The sequence below is a fragment of the Esox lucius genome, chromosome 14, assembly GCF_011004845.1.
Source record: "Esox lucius isolate fEsoLuc1 chromosome 14, fEsoLuc1.pri, whole genome shotgun sequence".
Lineage (NCBI taxonomy): Eukaryota > Metazoa > Chordata > Actinopteri > Esociformes > Esocidae > Esox > Esox lucius.
In genome coordinates this window covers 15819166-15837682 of record NC_047582.1, presented here as the reverse complement: position 1 = coordinate 15837682, position 18517 = coordinate 15819166, and the positions used below count along the sequence as shown (strand labels likewise).

Below are 18517 nucleotides of genomic sequence, written 5' to 3'. Positions count from 1 at the left end.
TGTTGGACGGTTTTAGAATTACATGAGTAAGTTACGACCGTTGGTTCATTTAATCCACTGAAAGGCATTACTCAACAGATACTCATAACACAGACTTTCCCTCATACAAACACTGTAAAGTACTTCATATTTGTTTTCATGGTTAGGCTTACATATTCACTGTTATAAGCGTTTTGACATGACTTTTGGCATTATTGTATGGCCGTGGAGATTTTTTCGTGGGGGTGTTTTCGATCACATTGAAGCGCAATATTTGGTTGTTCATGCAAGTGGCTAAGCCAGCCAAATAAGCTCAGGAATGGGATGATTGATCTCTTCCCTTCTGTGTAGTAGCACAAGGGTTATGCTACAACACTACAAGTGGAAAATGAAATCTAGCATGCAAAACACTAAAACATCCCTTGAATGCTGCAGGGTCCTACGTGTTTATCACTTGGGGAAGGGAAAGTGATCATTGTGGGTATAACTGAGCAAGTATGATTAGTTAATCAAACGTCTGCCTATGTATTTCATAAGTGTGTAAAAAAAAAAAATAGGTGGTATGATTAATTCACCAGTACTCTGCGGGGTCAGGGAAATTGATGCAGGATAATTGGGCACAGAGGGAATCCTTGGCAATTTGTGATTTCAGACTGTACTTGAGAAATTAGATGTCAGTGTAAATGTGAAATTGCTCCTCAATGTTCGGAAAGATTCCATGGAAATTTACATATAGATCGTAAGTATTTTTTTGCCAACTTGAAATGAAGCCCTGTGAAAATGATCTGAATGAGGAAAAGTGTTTCAGAGAAAAAGACAGCGGGCTATGCAAAGTTAGTATTGGGCTCCAAGGAGAATGGAAATTTCTCACTAACAGAAAAAGTCTTGTATATTCATTCTTTTTGAGAAAAAATAATGTTAAGTTTGCACTATGTGAAGATGATCTCGTAATTATTTATTATGCACCTGTAATAGTGTGTTACTTTCACTTTGCTACATTCTTCAGTACAGTTAATTTTCAAAATATTTTTCAAACCTTAATTACTCTCTGCACTGCAGAGGTTTCTGAATAAGCCAATATGGTAACATCGTGCAGTTAGTTTGAGCAACAGAAAATATTGGTATAAAGAATTTCAGGGAGACATTTAATCTATGAATTATGTGGCCAGTATAACATGCATCCTCCTTTTTGATGATGATTACTAATAATGACATATTTAATGACTAGAAGAGATTCTTTGATACGATCATAGAAGAATGTTGCTCAAAGGAAGACTTTGTTTGAAAAGTTTCTTGGCACTTGACAATGTTGCATCCCACTATAGTAATGACTTTTAAATGGCTAATTACTTCATTTACAGTGAACATCAAATTCAAAGTTGAACTATTAACTTTTAAGCTTTACTTTTACATTATTGCAATAACATGCATAATAGAAATATAATTTATAGCAAAACTACAATGCAGTTTTAAATATCATAATTGAAATAAACAATTTCTTTCAGGGAAATATTGTAGATAAGGAATTTATGCACAATCCAGTTGAAATCATAGTTTCAAGATTCCCTCCAAAGGCCTAGTTGTATTTAAATGTTTGTGTTTATTCCACACGGACACACACTGGAAATAAAATGCTAAACAAGAACATTTTTGGTAAGCATACTACATACTGACACTGTGGAAAACGGCTTCATTTGTCCTCATTAAAAGCTTAAAAGTCCATGAATAAATAATTATTAAAGAGGCTACTTTTTCCTTTTTTTAAGTGAGGCCTTATGCAAAACACACTAAAATAGACTGAATAAATATGCACTATAAAGCCTGTTTCTAACTCGTGCCCTATCCCCAATATAACATTTAGACAGCTGACATGTACCTCCACATCAGACTCTACATTGGTTGCTGTTTTTGGAGAGAAAAAATGGGACCTCTGAGAGGAGAGTTAATGCAATTAAATGAGGGTGGTGAGGCTTTCCCTCTCTCTACTCTGAATCAGTAAGCAAAGCAGATCCAAAACTTAAAGGAGAGAAGAAAAGACAAGAGTGAGAGAGAAGAGGGGCATGCTCAGTCCAATCCCTGTGGTTTAATTATTTTAATTATCTTTCTTCTTTCTGCTTTCCTAAAAAAGAGGCCATTAAAGGATGCCCGTTTGGGTTAATGTGATTAAAAAAACAAGATGGAGGAAAAGATGAAAGGCTGCAGATGTCAGAGCTAATCAGGGGAGTTAAAACTGTTATTTGTGAACTGGGGCGGTTGTTAAAGTGGGTAGAAATTGTTTTTTTTTATTTCCTCACTTCAAAACACCTCTTTCCTCATTCTCTGTTAAACTACCCAGAGAAGATCTCTTCACTCTCCCCGCAGCACTCTGCCAGTGTTTTGACTGACACAGTGCTTGATATTCTGGTGTGCTCTACAACACTAAGGCTTGGCAGGAGGGAGGGACATGGGAAGATTGCTAAAAGATTTTGAAAGGATGTGTTTTTCCCCTAATGATACTGAGTTTTCATTAAAAAAAAAAGCAATTATATGGGCAAGTGAGTAACATTAGCTTAGCAATTAGCACCACTGAAATAGATTAAGTTCATTTTAGCAGTAATATCAAATGGAGTGTACACTTCTTAATCCAAGTTTTATCCAACAACATGGTACGCTCTGTAGGCTATAATGTTACCCCAGCCGTCAACTTGATCGTTCTCATTTGTAGACACTGGCTGGCTGTACTGCTCAATATTAGCTCTTAAATATATTCCATTTTGAGAGCTTGACATTTGTTTAGGCCAGAGTGAGCACAGAATCAGCACAGGTGTTCAACCACAGCATAGAGGAAGATCTACTTTCAAACTAAATCAAGTGGAGAAAATATCCTGTGTGTGTAGCGCGATGGACGGGGGCCCATGTAATATTAAAACGTCGTGTCTGGCAATGCCAACAGTGCCACTCCTTTCCACAGCTCCCGCCCTCCACGCTTCCCGGCCATCGGCTCTTCCCTCAAGGTGACACTTCAAAGCAGGCACACAGACGTGGCAGGCCTGGCTGCCGGCATGGAGCCAGCCCCCACCCCTCGCACCGCTCCCCACCACCCACCCACCCCACCACCGCCTCCCTCTATCCTCCCCCCTCCTCAAAGACGCAGCGCGTACCCCCGCTGGGCCAGGTCAGTGCCAAGAACCACACCGCTTGCCACTCGGGAGACCCTGTCAAAAACTCTACCCACAACCTTAATTAATTACGGCCCATTCGTGTTGCGAACACTTGGAATGGCTGGAATCTTATGGGGAATTCTGGAGCCTCTTTAACAGAATGTGAGCAAGGAAAAGGGGTTTGTTGGAAGGATGGATCCAAATCATGAGAATTTCTATGATTGGATTCCATATGCATTATTTTCAGTGTTTCCATGGCCTGTTTTCCATGGCGGTGCCTCTCACTGTTCTCTTTGGGGTGTCTGTCTGTGGATGATTGGAACATATTGGGTAGCAGCATCTGGGATTGAATGAAAGAGTAGGGACTGCCCTTCTAGGCCTCTGTCTGACACAGGAAACTTCAGATCGTCATTACATACACACCCACACACACACACGCACACCGACACACACACACACACACACACACAACTGTCTGCATTGGCTGAGCCTGGGCCTATAATCACCTCTCAAACCTGGAGGGAGAATTTTACGGAGCACACCATGATCAATATTTGCTGATCCATCCTCCCACATCAACCCTAAATAAAAGGAGAAAGCAGGAGACAAGGCGGGGAAGGAGGTGTAGGGAGGTCTGCCACGGCTGGTTTGATGTTTGTGGAAGCGCTCATCAGTGTGTAGAGCTGCCCTCACCTCTGCTGAGCAGGAAACAGCGGGTCATCCTTGTCTCACCCCGTGCAGCGCGCGGCTGATTGTCTCGCTGTCGGGGCGTGTGGATTGTTTTTTTTTCTTTCCACAGCAAGAAGACGTGCGTCCTTACAGCAAGCTGGGCTCCGATTTTAATGGGGCCTGGGCTCCAGCACATTGCAGGTTGCCCTGTTCATCGCTCAGCTCAGAGCTTCAGGTTGATGAGGGGGAGCCGGTACAGTTTGGTCTGCCTCCCTCCTCGTTGCCTGGAATCTGTGGCCGAACAACAGCTCACGTTGTTACTGGATTTGTCTCAGCAGCCTATGTTTTGCCATTTCATCACATTATTAAGCTCTCGTCGCAATGTAAATGGTCTACGCGTGAATCACTAGCTCTGGTTAATAGTGTTAGGACACCTTTTCTTCTAACCAAACGGTTGTGGACAGGAGAGCATTAACGGTATTTGGGACAGGATGATCTGGGTATGTAAACAGTTGAGCTAAGGTCTAATTAGGTTTTAATTACCGGCGCAGCATCAGAGTCAGAGAGGTGTAGTTGTACCCGACTCGACAACGTTAAGCATTGTGTCCCACGTCTCTAACTACAACCGCCTCTATCTCGTTGCGTTCTCCTCCCCTCCCAAAAGCACATGCTAGAGAAGGAGCCTAATGCATCAGCCATGGAGTTTCAATAAACAGCCACCATTAGCATCCGTGTTGTACAAGGGACGTGAAGACTGATCCAAGGGGCCCAGCCCATATTGGAGGGAAAGAGGGGAGGCCACAGATTTATGATCAGGCGCGGTGACAAAGGGAGGAAGAGTGCATGCATATGTTAATCCGACGACTGAACGATGATCAAAGGCTGGAACAAGCTGGGCCCTGCTGATCGCCTCGGGGCGAACCATGCTCTTCCACTGCCGCTGGGAGACAGCGGAGACAGACCAAGAGTAAACAGATCATTTCAAAATCAATATGTGGTGTTTGGCAAAGCGGCGTCGGTGAAGGCCAAAGGGGGTGCACGGCGATGGCATCTAAGGAGAGTGTCATAGACCAAAAAGAGGATTTGGCTTTGACTGAAGACGAACTGGCCTTAGAGAAGTGATAGGGTGGGTTATGCTGAACTGGATAGTTAAACAGAAAAAAAAAACGATTCCATATGCATGGAGACCCAAAGGCACTTGGACAATTATATTTCTGTTGTTGTTTTGACTCTTTATTCCAATACTTTGGATTTAAAATGACTCAATGACTAAGAGCTTATGGAGGATATTTACATCCATATTCCACGCTGTTATGTCTTTGGGCAAATTCACTTATCTATATGAAGTTATATGTGTAGTGGTATAAAGTATTATGTATTAGTGACTGTACCAACTTGTTGGATGTATTAGATTTTTGCTCTGGTCATGTTTCAGGCTATTTTGTGTCCAACAGTCACTTTTATTGTATTGTAAATAACAGAATCAACAAAAAGATCTACTGCAGTGTAGATATTTGTGCCTCTGCAACATTCTGAGACATTATTCATTAGGCATGACCATAACTTTATCTCTATCAATATTCACAATTAATTCAGAATGATATGTTATCATGGTAGCTTAATCTAAAAGTGTTTTTTTTACAATACAGTTTTACAATACACTGCAAAAAAACAAGACATTATGTTATTAACATCTATTGGGCACAACATCATCAGAAACATAATCACAACAAACGGCAAATGCATCCACAATTCGAACAGTCACAATCTTTACTGTATGTATTCATTGCATGCTGGCGATATGGCACAAAATATTACACACTTTATGCATAAAGGAATTTGTTTCCTTGAAGTAAGGTTGACAGTGCGCACTTCATACTCACTGTAACATTTCATTGTATCATTTCAAACCAAGTCACTCTCGAAATACCTTTCTTATCCGTTCCCTGGGCAAAACGTGTGGGAGAACTTCTATCTGAATTTAGTTCATTGGCAGTTCAATGGGTTTTGAGTGCTACACATCTAGAGTTGGATAAGGATGGAAAACGTTCGACTAATTTGGATTTCAAAGGCAATGGGATTTCTTTGAATATCACACACACTGTTTGGGACCTATTTATTCATTGGATGCTTTCGGTTGCGTTCCTCTGTTGACTGACCTATCACCCTACGTATTCACATCAGAATGCTTCTTGGACCTCCGGTCCGGTCAAATGCAGGCTGCTTAGGGGATACGTGCCCAGTTGGCAGGTTTTAGGAAGGTTTTTTATTCCACCCCGAAACATGTTGTTTTTAAGACCAAAGTAAAATAGTGATGGATAGATGTTTGGTTTTTAGCACTCGTCTGTCATCGAGAATTATCTTAATTTGGCTGGTGTCTAATGAAGCATTTGAAGGATCCACTCAAGGGCGTGGTAAACGACATCACTGCGGTGCTGCGGCAGTAGGTAGGAGGCGATAGATTACCGTACATCCCCGACCATTTTTTTGTGGGAGTGATTTCAGTCATAACACTAATCATTTCAATATTGATACGATATTTCAATCTAGCTTCTTATGACTACGCGATTTTCCTAGCCTTTCTAAAGTTGCCCAAATGCATTTGCTATCATGCATTGAAGTTCCAAATGAAACACGTCAGTACACTACTACATTTAGTTTAGTTTTAACCGTTGTAGGCCTACTTTGTAAGTCCGTAAACGGTTTGCTGATGCATGATTTAATGATAGTAAAATTAAAATATCCTGACACGTTCATATGCCACCGAGATTGATATTCCAAATTGAAACAATTAATTAAACGTCGGAAAGGCAGATAACTTTTAACACTTCTGTTGTCGCAAACCCATTGCTAGGATATTGGAGATGAAAAAACGAATAGATGCTTTTCACATAGGTGATAGCGTCCTAGTCCGTGCAGATTGATGGTAGATGCGCGGTGATTCCTCAGAAAAAATAACAGCGCATTTTGCGTCATAGTATTTCCTGTAATAAACTGTTTTTTAATTATTATTATATTACAACGGTTCGGAATGTGTTTCATCACAATTATTCATTTGATCAACCCTTTGTGGAACTGTTTGTTTAAAGAACGATCGAGCTGCCATTTCAGTTGGCTCGTGTTGCTTTTCACAGTTCGATAATGAATTCAGGGGATCTTTCTCCCAGAGTTAAATAATTAAGATGATTTGCCCTAAGCATGGCATCTTTTGACTTTATCTACTTTTGAAGATGATTGTTTTGTGATTTCTCATTTTGTTTAATCTGGTAATGATGCTATCGCCTCAGGGTATGAACCTGATAGTTGTTACCAGTTTATTTGATTTTAAAGTGTTTATTTAACGGCATGAACTTCACCAGGAGGATTCTCTTGACGTCTCTTTGTACCTGTCAATCACAACAGGCAACTCTCCCAGCAACGGTTGCACCTGTCAGACCCTGCTTCTCCTCACTTTCTTTTCACACAGCGAAGGAGAAATCGAGACATTACTTGATTGTCAAGCTTTTTGTCATTATAATATTACATCAACATTATAGTACTTTCTGAGATGTTTAGCTCAGAGAATTGATTGACTGAGTAAAGGATTCAAACTTCAGACAAAATTGAGGAGTGAGGAGAATTGTCAATAGCTAGTCATTAATTAATCCCCTGAATGTTGTAAGAGAAGTGCTATTTGGTGTGGTGCTGCTAACCCCTACAGCTGCCTCTGATTATTTCATGTCCATTTTCCCCAATGAAATGAATGGGAAATTGCGATAGGCTCTGAGTACTTGCGACTGATAAAAAATGCATGGGGTTGTGCTGGTGATTTAATCTGCTGCGAGGAAGTTGTCTCCCATTAGCCTCATTGTGATAATATGTCAAACGCCTTCCCCTGGTACTGTATGCAGTATGTCAATATAATTGACTAGGTACAGACCACACCTTCCACTCTTGTGTGTTTGCATGTTTAAGATATTTGAATGTTTAAAAATGACTAGGCATTAGTGGGCTAGGATGTAACCTGCAAGAGCTTAAGCTTGAAATGTGGCTGGATTGTAGTTGTTTGTAGAACAAAAATGCAGTGGTAGAATTCTACCAAGGTGTAATTACCGGTTGGGAGGAAGACTTAAGATGTTTGAAATAGTGGGTCAGATGCTTGATGCTTTGGGGCGGTGGAAGGAACTTGAAAGTCCCGGACGACCAAAGAATCTGGATGATCGGGGAGCAGGATGGTTCAGATGGGTGGTGAAGCTCTCAGGTTAGGGAGGATGGTTGATTGGTCTTTGCAGAATTGGAAAGGGAGGAAGATGACCGAGCGATGGGGCGGCTGCGTGTCAGATGGATAGATGCGTGTACAGTAAGGATAGACGTTCTGATTGCCTGAAAGTCCACAGGTCAGTGATAGAGGCTGTGGAGGAAGAACATCCTAGCTAAGATGGGAATCGCTGTGACAGGGACTGTGAAGGCCTCTTACTAGACGGTGGGGAAGATGAAGTGATCTTGAGCTTTCCATTGTAGAATCGATTCTCTTTTTTTTTGTCACACACGCGGGACAGGGATAGGAGGGGGACAGAGGTATAGCGTTTGCACTGGTGAGGTACCATTTGCACGAGAAAGCAGAGCACAGTATGTAATGTGTTCTAATGAGGATAGTTGGGTAATTCAGTGGAAGGGGTTTACATTGGTTTTACTGAGTGACAACATCAAGGTGCCCAGTAATGAGGACGACACAATGGTTATTTCTGCGTACACTTCAGGGGCCCACAACCCCAACAGACAAATACAGATAGCTTCTGCCAAATTAGATTGTCAAATTAGATGCCAAATCTAAGCTTACAAAACAAGGATCCAGGGGTTGGTACTTTTATTGTGCATAACCCCTATAAAATGGATTCTGTTGCTTACAATAAGCAATCTTTTTATAACGATTATTTTTAGTGATATTTAATTTGTTTTAATCTATGAAAGTAAGAGCACCTAGACACCCTCATGTAGGAAGACTGAAAAGTAATCAGGATCACGAGTACGTTTCCAACCCCTTCAGTTCTGGGTTCCTGATTGTGGCCATCTATATGGCTTTTCCAGTTACATTTGTAATCAGTTACACAAGTGATTTGGTGGTTTCCACCCTGATGTGGTCCAATGGTTATGTCAATAAGTCTACTCAAACTCAAACTACTTGATGTCAGGACAATTTTTGCGAACTGTAAGTGTGGCTGCGTATGAGCCATTCTCCCTGTCATTCACCCCTCCTTCTTAACAAGGGAGTAACTGTGACTACAGCTGTTGGTGCATGAAATACACCTAGCCTGTAATGTGTTGTTCAAAGTTCAAATCAGAGGTTGTGACTTGAGTTTTCAGTTTATTGTTTGCTGGCAGTGGGCGAGTAAGTAACACTTGGCATCACTGACTGAAATGAAGGAAATCAGTTGAAACATTTGAGCTTTTCACTGGATGACTCAAAGATCAGAGTTGAACTTCCCATTACAAGCATTTATTGTCCAAGTTGAAATCTACGTTAGCATGCTAAAGCACAAGGTATTTACCAAAATAAGACTATAATGTTAAAAGGGCTTTATAAATAAATGTGATTTTTTTTTGTTTTAGTTTTTTGGTATAATTACATTATCAACAAAAAACATGAAGGCCAGTGTCCATCTGCAATAAGCCTAATCTTAGATGTAAGGGAAAGCAGTCGAAACATCCAATGGAACGAAATTACTGAATTCATCTTTATGTGGAAATAAACTAATATACCAATTATTATTATTAAGACATTTTTGGGGGGTGCAACCTAATTGTGCTGGTGCCACCAACTGAAAGACGCAGTGCTACCGGCACCAACAGTGGAAATTGTTCGCTTCTTTTCAAAAAGTACCTGAGGGGCAGCAGGTAGGGCTGAAGGAGCTTGGATGATGGGCGGAGTAGTCAGTTAGTTCATTAGCAGGAGGGGTTGTGTTGTACATTGTTTGTTGTGAAGAGAGAAGATAAATTGTCGGGGCCTTTACTCCCAGCTATAAATCACACTGTGAGCCAATGCACACTATTAATTATTGTTTTGATGTTAAAATGCAGCAGGCCTTCCACTGTATGACACATTTCCTAATTACAACCATTCGTTGTGATGGTACCTTCTCTGTACAACTGCTGTACCTCTGTCCTCTTCCTTTCCCTCTCAGTGTCATTAGAACAGATCGTGATTGATTCTGCCTCAGAAAGCAACAGTTTGGAGCCAGCACTCCACTGAGTGACTACATAAATGTGTGCGGTAATGAGGGCAAACCAACCGTTATCTCTGCAGGGGACCACAACACCAGATAAATACAGAAAGCAAAACGAATGGAAATGGGAAAAGAAGTTAGAGGATGTTGTTGAGGTAAAGTTGAATATTCTCTGTAATTTCATCTGGGTTTTTGTTGCAGTGGTTATGTGCAAGAGAGATGAGTTGTGATCAAGGGGTGGAGGTTAGAGAAAGGCAGGGGGGGGATATTTGGCTGGTCTGTTTGGCTTGGACCCTTGGTGGAAGGTCAGTCCATCAGGTTTGCCTTTCATGCCCTTTGAGCAGCTTGGCCATGACTTTCCAACTTTATGGACAACATATAGTAACCTACGTTATACTCTGCAAACAAGTGGGCTCAGAGCCTAAGTACTCCCAACATGAGCCCAGAAAATGCAAAAACTAAATCCAATCTTCATATTTTATGACTTTGTTGAATCATAATGTTTGTTTCATTAGAGGCCTGGGCCAAAGTTGGAGCCTCACCCATCAAATTGCCTGTATAAAACATGAAGGAGACTTTAGGGATGGCATGCATTATGGCTATACTGAGTGCTCTTAGATTAAAGGGTGAGACAGAGCCTATATTATTGCTATACTGAGTGCTGTTAGATTTAAAGGATGCGACAGAGCCTGGATTATGGCTATACTGAGTGCTCTTAGATTAAAGGGTGAGACAGAGCCTGCATTATGGTTATACTAAGTGCTCTTATATTAAAGAGTGAGACAGAGCCTGCATTGTGGCTATACTGGGTGTTCTTAGATTAAAGGGTGAGAAAGCCTGCATTATGGCTATACTGAGTGCTCTTAGATTAAAGGGTGAGACAGAGCCTGCTTTATGGCTATACTGAGTGCTCTTAGATTAAAGGGTGAGACAGAGCCTGCATTGTGGCTATACTGAGTGCTCTTAGATTAAAGGGTGAGACAGCCTGCATTGTGGCTATACTGAGTGCTCTTAGATTAAAGGGTGAGACAGCCTGCATTGTGGCTATACTGAGTGCTCTTAGATTAAAGGGTGAGACAGAGCCGGCATTGGAAGCAGACAAATTAGATTGTAAAACACAGTACCATAGACATTTCAGTGGGCCCTTGAATATGTCAAGGCATTCTTTGGCCCATAACAATATGACCCAGTGAACACTAAGGGATAAAAGACCACACAGTGTCAACATGCCATGGGTCATTAAGTCAATCAAGGTCAGATCCCTTAGGTTAAACACTTTAGGTTATGAAAAGTAAAGGTTCCCGGAAGGTCGTTGAGGAGTTTTTTAAGTTGACACTGTGGTGGAACCACTGTAACTTCTTCCAAGATCTCTTTAGAATGTTTTTCAAACACATCAAACACAAAGAACCCTTTGAATAACCTTTTGGGGTAGTTTCTGTTTACTTCCAGCTCCATAAACAAAATCAGAAAGAAACATCTCACACTGGCACTGAAACAGTTCCACTCTCACCAGCAACAGCACTTGTTCGACAGAGAGCGTCATGTTAGATACCTGGTAGAAAACATTGTCAGTGTATTTTAACGCCTTCAATGTCAGTGGTGTGGCCAAAGCTCTCTACGCGCATGTGTTTTGACTTTCTTTTGTTGCTACTAGTCAAACCTTTTATTTAGATCATTTGTTAATGTGATTTGGATGTAGGGTTGTCGGTTAGGTTGATTAGGTTGTCAAGACCATGTCACAGCAGGACGAAATTGTTTCCAGAACTATCAGTTCATTTATTTATTAAAAAGTGTATGATCCGTAATACCGTGGATGGACTGAACCTTAAACAGAAAAAGGATCTAAACCTGCTTGTCAAGTGGCTCAGTGGGGCATCACAGAGGCAGGCCAGAAAGATCAGAGGAGTTCATGTTAACCACCCAGCGACTGGTCTGGATATGGTGTGGCTGATGTAATATAGGACTTAAGACAGGTTTTCAGAGGATATTGAAGCCTGTCTATTCAAAAGACCGGATAACTTTCAAAAGGTCTCAGGTAATGACTATCAGCTTATGAAACTGAACTTGGGGACCTGTAGGGGTAAACCCTATTGCAAATGAACTTACTAGCTTCAAAAGCAGTTTGTGTTTTTCTAACCCCTATTTTACCACATAAGTTGACTAAGAACTCACACCAGGGACTTATTTGGATATTGACTAGTTCAGAGACAGAATTACATTATTTTACTGGCTCTGGGATTCAATCTAGCAGCCTTTCAGATTCTAACTGAAAATGCAAGGCTAAACACTAGGCTAGTTGCTGTCCCATACCCACTAATCTTTTTAATTGTTGACTTCTTCTACAGTCACGCTGACCCCAAATTTGCTTTCCAAGTGCCCACCACTGTGGTATGGTAAGAGCTATCCAACCAAAGGACTATTCACACTAACAACAGTCATTGGAGCAACCTTTGAATTTTAATAGCATTTGCGTAGTATATGAATGCATTTTTCCTTTTACATTGCAACAGGAATGTTTTGCAACAGGCTGAAAACGCCCCCCTCAGCATCTTTCTTAGTCTTAATATTATCTGTTGCTTTGGGCAGCGGGGCTAGATAGGAGGATAGCTTGTTTATACAAATTGCTACCGATTTATTTTCATGAACTGAAGTGTGATTTCAATAGAACGAGATGTAAAAATGCATTTTAAGAATTTTTAAACTGCAGTTTCTGTTAATTTGTTTTAAACTATTAGCTTTGGTTCTAGGCAGGTACCAAGCTGAGGCTAATGCAAGCTATGCAAAATTCAGCGCACACAAAATTCTGTAATAGTTATTTGATATTTGCCGTAAATTTCCTACATTTTAAAATAATTTTATTTGACATGTTAATTTTGTCTCACAAACAGTTCTCAATAGCTGTAGTGCTGTTGACCAATGCATTTCTGAAATGTGACAGTTAAGAAAGGTAGCATGTTAGCTAACAATTTAACAGAGCCAGCTAATCAAAATTCATGTTTAAAGAAAGGGAATGGAGTTAAGGATGCTGCTAACCAGTGCAGCACATATACATTGCATTCAGCAAGTAGTCAGATCCCTTCACTTCTTCCAAATGTTGTTACGTTACAGCATTATTCTAAAATGGATTTAATTTAAAAAAAAATCTTTATCAATATACACACAATACCCCTCAATGACCAAGCAAGAACATGGTTTTAGAAATGTTGGGAATTTTTTAAAGAAAATATGAACTGAAATATCACATTTCCATAAGTACGACGTTATTATGTTATGACACTCAAAATTGAGGTCAGATGCATCCTGTTTTCATTGGTCATTTTTAATAGTGAAAGGGTGTGAATACTTTCAGCTGAAACTGAAAATCTTTCAACCCACCCTCAACAGACACCAAATACATTCATACCATTCAAACAACTAGTGTTATATAATTTATGTTATACACCTTGTGTTATACAATTCAAAATGTGATTACATAAGCTCTCTTCTCTTTTGTCAGAAATGTCAAACTGCAGAGGGCAGACTACTCCATTGCTTTGCCCTGTGCTCTTACCTGCTCATCTGTTATGTTTGGAGTCCTTCTGACTGACCGTGCAATCGTTTCAGAGGCTCCTAACTGCTCATCCAAGCCTTAACAACATTAACTCATTTCTTACAGTGTCATTTTGTCAAAACAACAGTTTTTTTTATCTTTATTATTAATAGAGAAAGGAGGAGTTTAATGGGACCTGATCCTGCTGAAAGACGAGCCAGGCTTTATGACCAGAGATATGGCTAGCCTGTAGGACTGGTTACAAAAACCTTTTCCCAGTCTAGAATGCCTCTGTCTCAGCATCACTATGGAGGTCATCCAATTTCTACCTAAGACTAAGGAATTATCTAGATACCTTCTAGGTTTGATTTTTATGTTTTTATTTTCTATATAAACTCAACTATAAACATTATGTACCTATATTTGTTTAGAATTTACACGCCACGTTATGTTTGTAGACCTTACGGAACAAAAAAGCAACTGTTGATGAGAAGTCTCTTGTAGACAGATACTTTAATGCGGGTGGGCATGATGTGGGCCATCTGAGGTTCCAAGACTTGTATTGACACTAATAACAGGAGATGGTAGAGAAATAATACTCTAGAATATAATCCCTATTAAATTTATGCCATAGAAAAATAAATACCTAGTCGGCCTTACTAAAGAACTGCAGTTAGGTTGTTATAACAAAAAATACTATTATTTTTTTATTTATTTATTTGCATTGAAACTCTTGAAGTAAATAGCAGGACATTTCTGCAAAGAATGCATTCAAAACAAAGAATGCAAAGCATTTTAAAAATGTGATGTCATAAATATTAGTGGATGTTCAGTTTGTTTCATGTGAATTGAGATTCATACATACATACATACCTGTCTTATCTTTGTTTCACATTGCTTCCATTGAAAACACTTCTAGTCAGCAGCTGTCTTGGGTCGTCACTGAGTGTCCTCATAGCGAAACCGTAATGATGTCAGAAGACTTACACACAGGGTTATTGGATAACAGTAAAAGTGTTGTTGTAATCAAAAGCAGTGTTATGTTGATTGATTCAACACCGAAGAAATTTGTGTGCAGCTACAGTATTTTGAACAGATCCGTTTGGTGACTCATTTACAGTGACAGTTCCTGATTGCCAGATGTTCTGAATATGGAAATGCAAGTGTTGCGCAGAACAATTCCTAATCAATTCACTTGAGCTCTGGGGCTGCCTGCAAGGACAGACAACTAAACAATCTGGTGTTAATGGATGTGAAAGCTACTCTGACCCCCTTCAAAGAGGAGTCTCTCAGCCTCTATTAACAGGTGGCTTTTCTGTGTGCTGGTGTATCAATGGTGGCATGTTCTATACCACAGGGAATGCTGAGAGTAGGGCCTTGTATACCTAAAGCTCTGTTTAACCACATCCCCACAGCACAGCTCCACTACTGGACCCCCACCATCTCTACATCCCCACAGCACAGCTCCACTACAGAACCCCCACCATCTCTACATCCCCACAGCACAGCTCCACTACTGGACCCCCACCATCTCTACGTCCCCACAGCACAGCTCCACTACTGGACCCCCACCATCTCTACGTCCCCACAGCACAGCTCCACTACTGGACCCCCACCACCTCTACATCCCCACAGCACAGCTCCACTACTGGACCCCCACCATCTCTACGTCCCCACTGCACAGCTCCACTACTGGACCCCCACCATCTCTACGTCCCCACAGCACAGCTCCACTACTGGACCCCCACCATCTCTACGTCCCCACTGCACAGCTCCACTACTGGACCCCCACCACCTCTACATCCCCACCGCACAGCTCCACTACTGGCCCCCTACCACCTCTACATCCCCACAGCACAGCTCCACTACTGGACCCCTACCATCCCTATGTCCCCACAGCACAGCTCTGCTACTGGACCCCCACCCTCAGGGAGCGCCCACGGAGGACAAGGCTTTTGTAATAGAAAAAACACACAGATAATGATTAGCTTATTAGCACCGGGGTGACTAATTACCTAATTGTACTGTCAAAGGGGGCAGGGGGAGGGGGGCCTTGCTGGAGGGCCAGTAGAGGAGGGGTGTGTGTGACTATCTCTCGCTCCCCTTTTCCTGTGTCTCTCTCCCTAGACTTGGTTAGAGGTGGGTGGGTGGTGACACAGTCCTTCTCTCTCTCCCTGTGGCCTTCCCCCAACCTGCTGTTCAGCTCCCTGTGACATCTGCTCTGCACTCGGCTGCCCCCACCCACCCCCCCTTCGGAGGCTGGTGTCCCCCCGTACACCTCCCCGTGCAGATGTTGTGGTCCCTGGGTCCTGCCCGCACGTCGAGGAGAGCGTCAGGCCCGTTTGATGTGTGATGAAACGGAATGGACTGAGCCGCTCAGGGGCTCTGGGACTGTAGGGGGGGCGTGTGTGTGTGTGTGTGGGGGGGGGTCTTGGGTGGGAATAGTGTGGGATGGGGGGTGCGGGTGGTGGTCTTGGAGGGGGGGGGGTGGATGTAAAAGGGATAGTGAAACTGGCTCATTACAATATCAATCAGACCCCTGGCTTAGGTCTCGGAGCTGGAATGTTTGTGCACTACAGGTCAGGATCCTGGATGCCATGGAGTTGTGGGGAGGTGTAAGGAAGGAGAGGAGCTGGCCACCACTCTAATCTTTCATCTCTCACTCCTCTGTCTCTCACCTTATCTCTCCACAGTCATTCTTCTGCGTGTGTCTATCCACTTGCTCTCTTCTATTTCTGCCTGGTACCTCCCATGGTTCCCATACAGTATGTTAATGAATGTTAAAGGAAGAGGGAAGCAAGGAAGTAGACATGTTAATGATGGTGATGATGATTACCATTTAGCACGGGCAGTGCCACGGCATGCTAAAAAGTTGGATGTAGAAGGAAGTGGGTGAAGTATTAGCAGGGGAACAGGTGAAGCGATGGATAGGTAGGTTAGCAGTTAAACATCAAAGTGAAAAACAAAGGCAGATTTCAAACGGGCCCGGAGAGCTTGGCAACAAACCCGCAGCTCCTCTGATAATACTTAGATCTATAAATGTTTCTTTATTTATTTCTTTATTTATCTCCTTATTTATTTTTAAAATTATTCATTGCCATAATAATTTGGGCCTAACAAGCACTTGAGGGAGACGGCTTTCTTTTGCATCTTCCTGCCGCATTTCTTTATTTTCCACTCCATAGTGCATGGAGCTTGGGGATTTGGGGGCACTATTAGAGAGAATTTCTTTTATTTGCTGCTAATGAATGATATGCATGCGATTTTCCTTTTTTCTTGTGTAGTTTGTGGCGGTAACAGAAAGTATTTGGGGCAGGAGATGGAGAATTTGACTCTTTTCAAGGTTTCGTTCATTTAACCGTCTTCATTGGCGTCCTTGTGAGTGCAGAAGCTTGTTAGCATCAACTTATTTCCAATGCAGTTGTTATAGTTTTCTTCATTTGACACGTGTCGGTAATATGTTAGTTTTTCTATATTATTGTTATAATATTTATATCTTCAAGAGGATGCGATAAATAATTAATTTTGGCGTGTCTTTTGGAATCATTGATCTGTTTAATTGATCTGTATCAGTGTGAAGTGTATAACAACCCTACTGGCATTTCACTTTAAGATACTTAGCTTGATTCTCATGGATGGACAGTCAGCTACACACCGACATCCAACAACCTCCGGTGTTTTGACTGTGGCGAATGCAACAGCAGCAAACGTCAGTGGTTAGACGTAAACATGGCCTGGTAATGACCTCCCAGCTGAATAGAGAGCACTGCTCCTTGGGTGTCCCTCCACTGTGATGTGAGTGGACCTGGACCCCAGGCCCTGACTTTGAAGTTTCCTCCCTGCCATCTCTCTTTAAAAAGGCTGCTTTAGTGAGAGAGGCTGAGCGTGGGAGAGGCAGTATTGTCTCCCTTTTGGATCAAGGGAACACGCTGCAGGAGACTGGTGTAATGAATGTTTGAGCAGCAGTGATAAAACTGCAGCTTCCCCTGCTGGGAGTCAAGCCAGAGGCTCTTCACACAAACCCAGGGCCCGGTCAGGTGGAGACAGGTGGGGCTGGCTGCCCTGGCCTTCACCTCTTTAGGGTTGGAAGAGAAGATATACAGACCAGCATACCAGTCCAGGACTGACATGGTCAGAGTCTGGATTTAGCACTCATGGAATATTCTTTAAATAGGACTCACTATTTTACTACTTGATGATTCATCACCTTGAAAGTTATCTATGGACCAGAAGAAAATTTTAAAACATTTTTAGTTTTCAGACCATGTCTTGGCATTGACGGAAGTAATTTCAGGTGATTTGGAAAGGGAAATAAATTGACTTCTGTTTAATTTTAGCTAACGATGTTAGAAGAAAACAGAACCATGGGCTATAGTTTCTCCTGATCCATAGACTATTTATGTAATCGTTTAACATGAAGTTTGAAGTCCTTTCATTTATATGCGTTTACTGATAAGAGCTCTAAACTTCAAAGTCCTTTTTGAGCTGGGAGATTGTAAACATGGTTAAAATGTGCTTTAAAACATAGCCTGTCATTATGTTTTACACAAACATTCCTCTTACTTACTTTCTTTTTCAAATTTTCAGTGGTGAGATTGTGTTAAACCACATAATGCCTCCTAGTCTGCCTATTCTGTTGTCTTCCATGAAAGTGAATGGAATCAAATCTCAGTGTCTTTGTTTGCACACCACAGCTTGTTGCTCCCCACATATAACATCTGTGTGGAGGAGGAGGAGACTGGGGGTTGATGGCAGTCCTCGTGGGGCAGGCGGCTCTGCCTCCTTCAGTCTGTCAGCCCACCTGACTGCTGCTCTGGCAGGCCTGCCCAAGGCAAGACCACAGGCTAGGAGAGGAGGGCCTCCTCTGGGCCTCCACCAGGCCCCAGCAGCCTCCCCAAGCCCATTAGGGCACCGCCACCTCCCCCTACACCCTCACAGACACCAGTCTCCACCCCCTATCCCTCCAGCCCTCTGCCCCGGGATGCCACTGCTCATTC

General features: G+C 42.0%; 1 protein-coding gene across 1 annotated transcript; it reads left to right on the top strand.

Annotated features, from left to right (window-relative positions):
* Positions 1-6032: 6032 nt before the first annotated feature.
* LOC114840853 (mucin-2-like) lies at positions 6033-15873 on the top strand. Its single transcript, XM_029125157.2, has 4 exons — positions 6033-6235; positions 14936-15477; positions 15648-15659; positions 15811-15873. Exons 1-4 carry the CDS (start codon positions 6103-6105, stop codon positions 15871-15873), a joined length of 750 nt encoding a protein of 249 aa, XP_028980990.1. The 5' UTR covers positions 6033-6102.
* The last annotated feature ends 2644 nt before the right edge of the window (positions 15874-18517 follow it).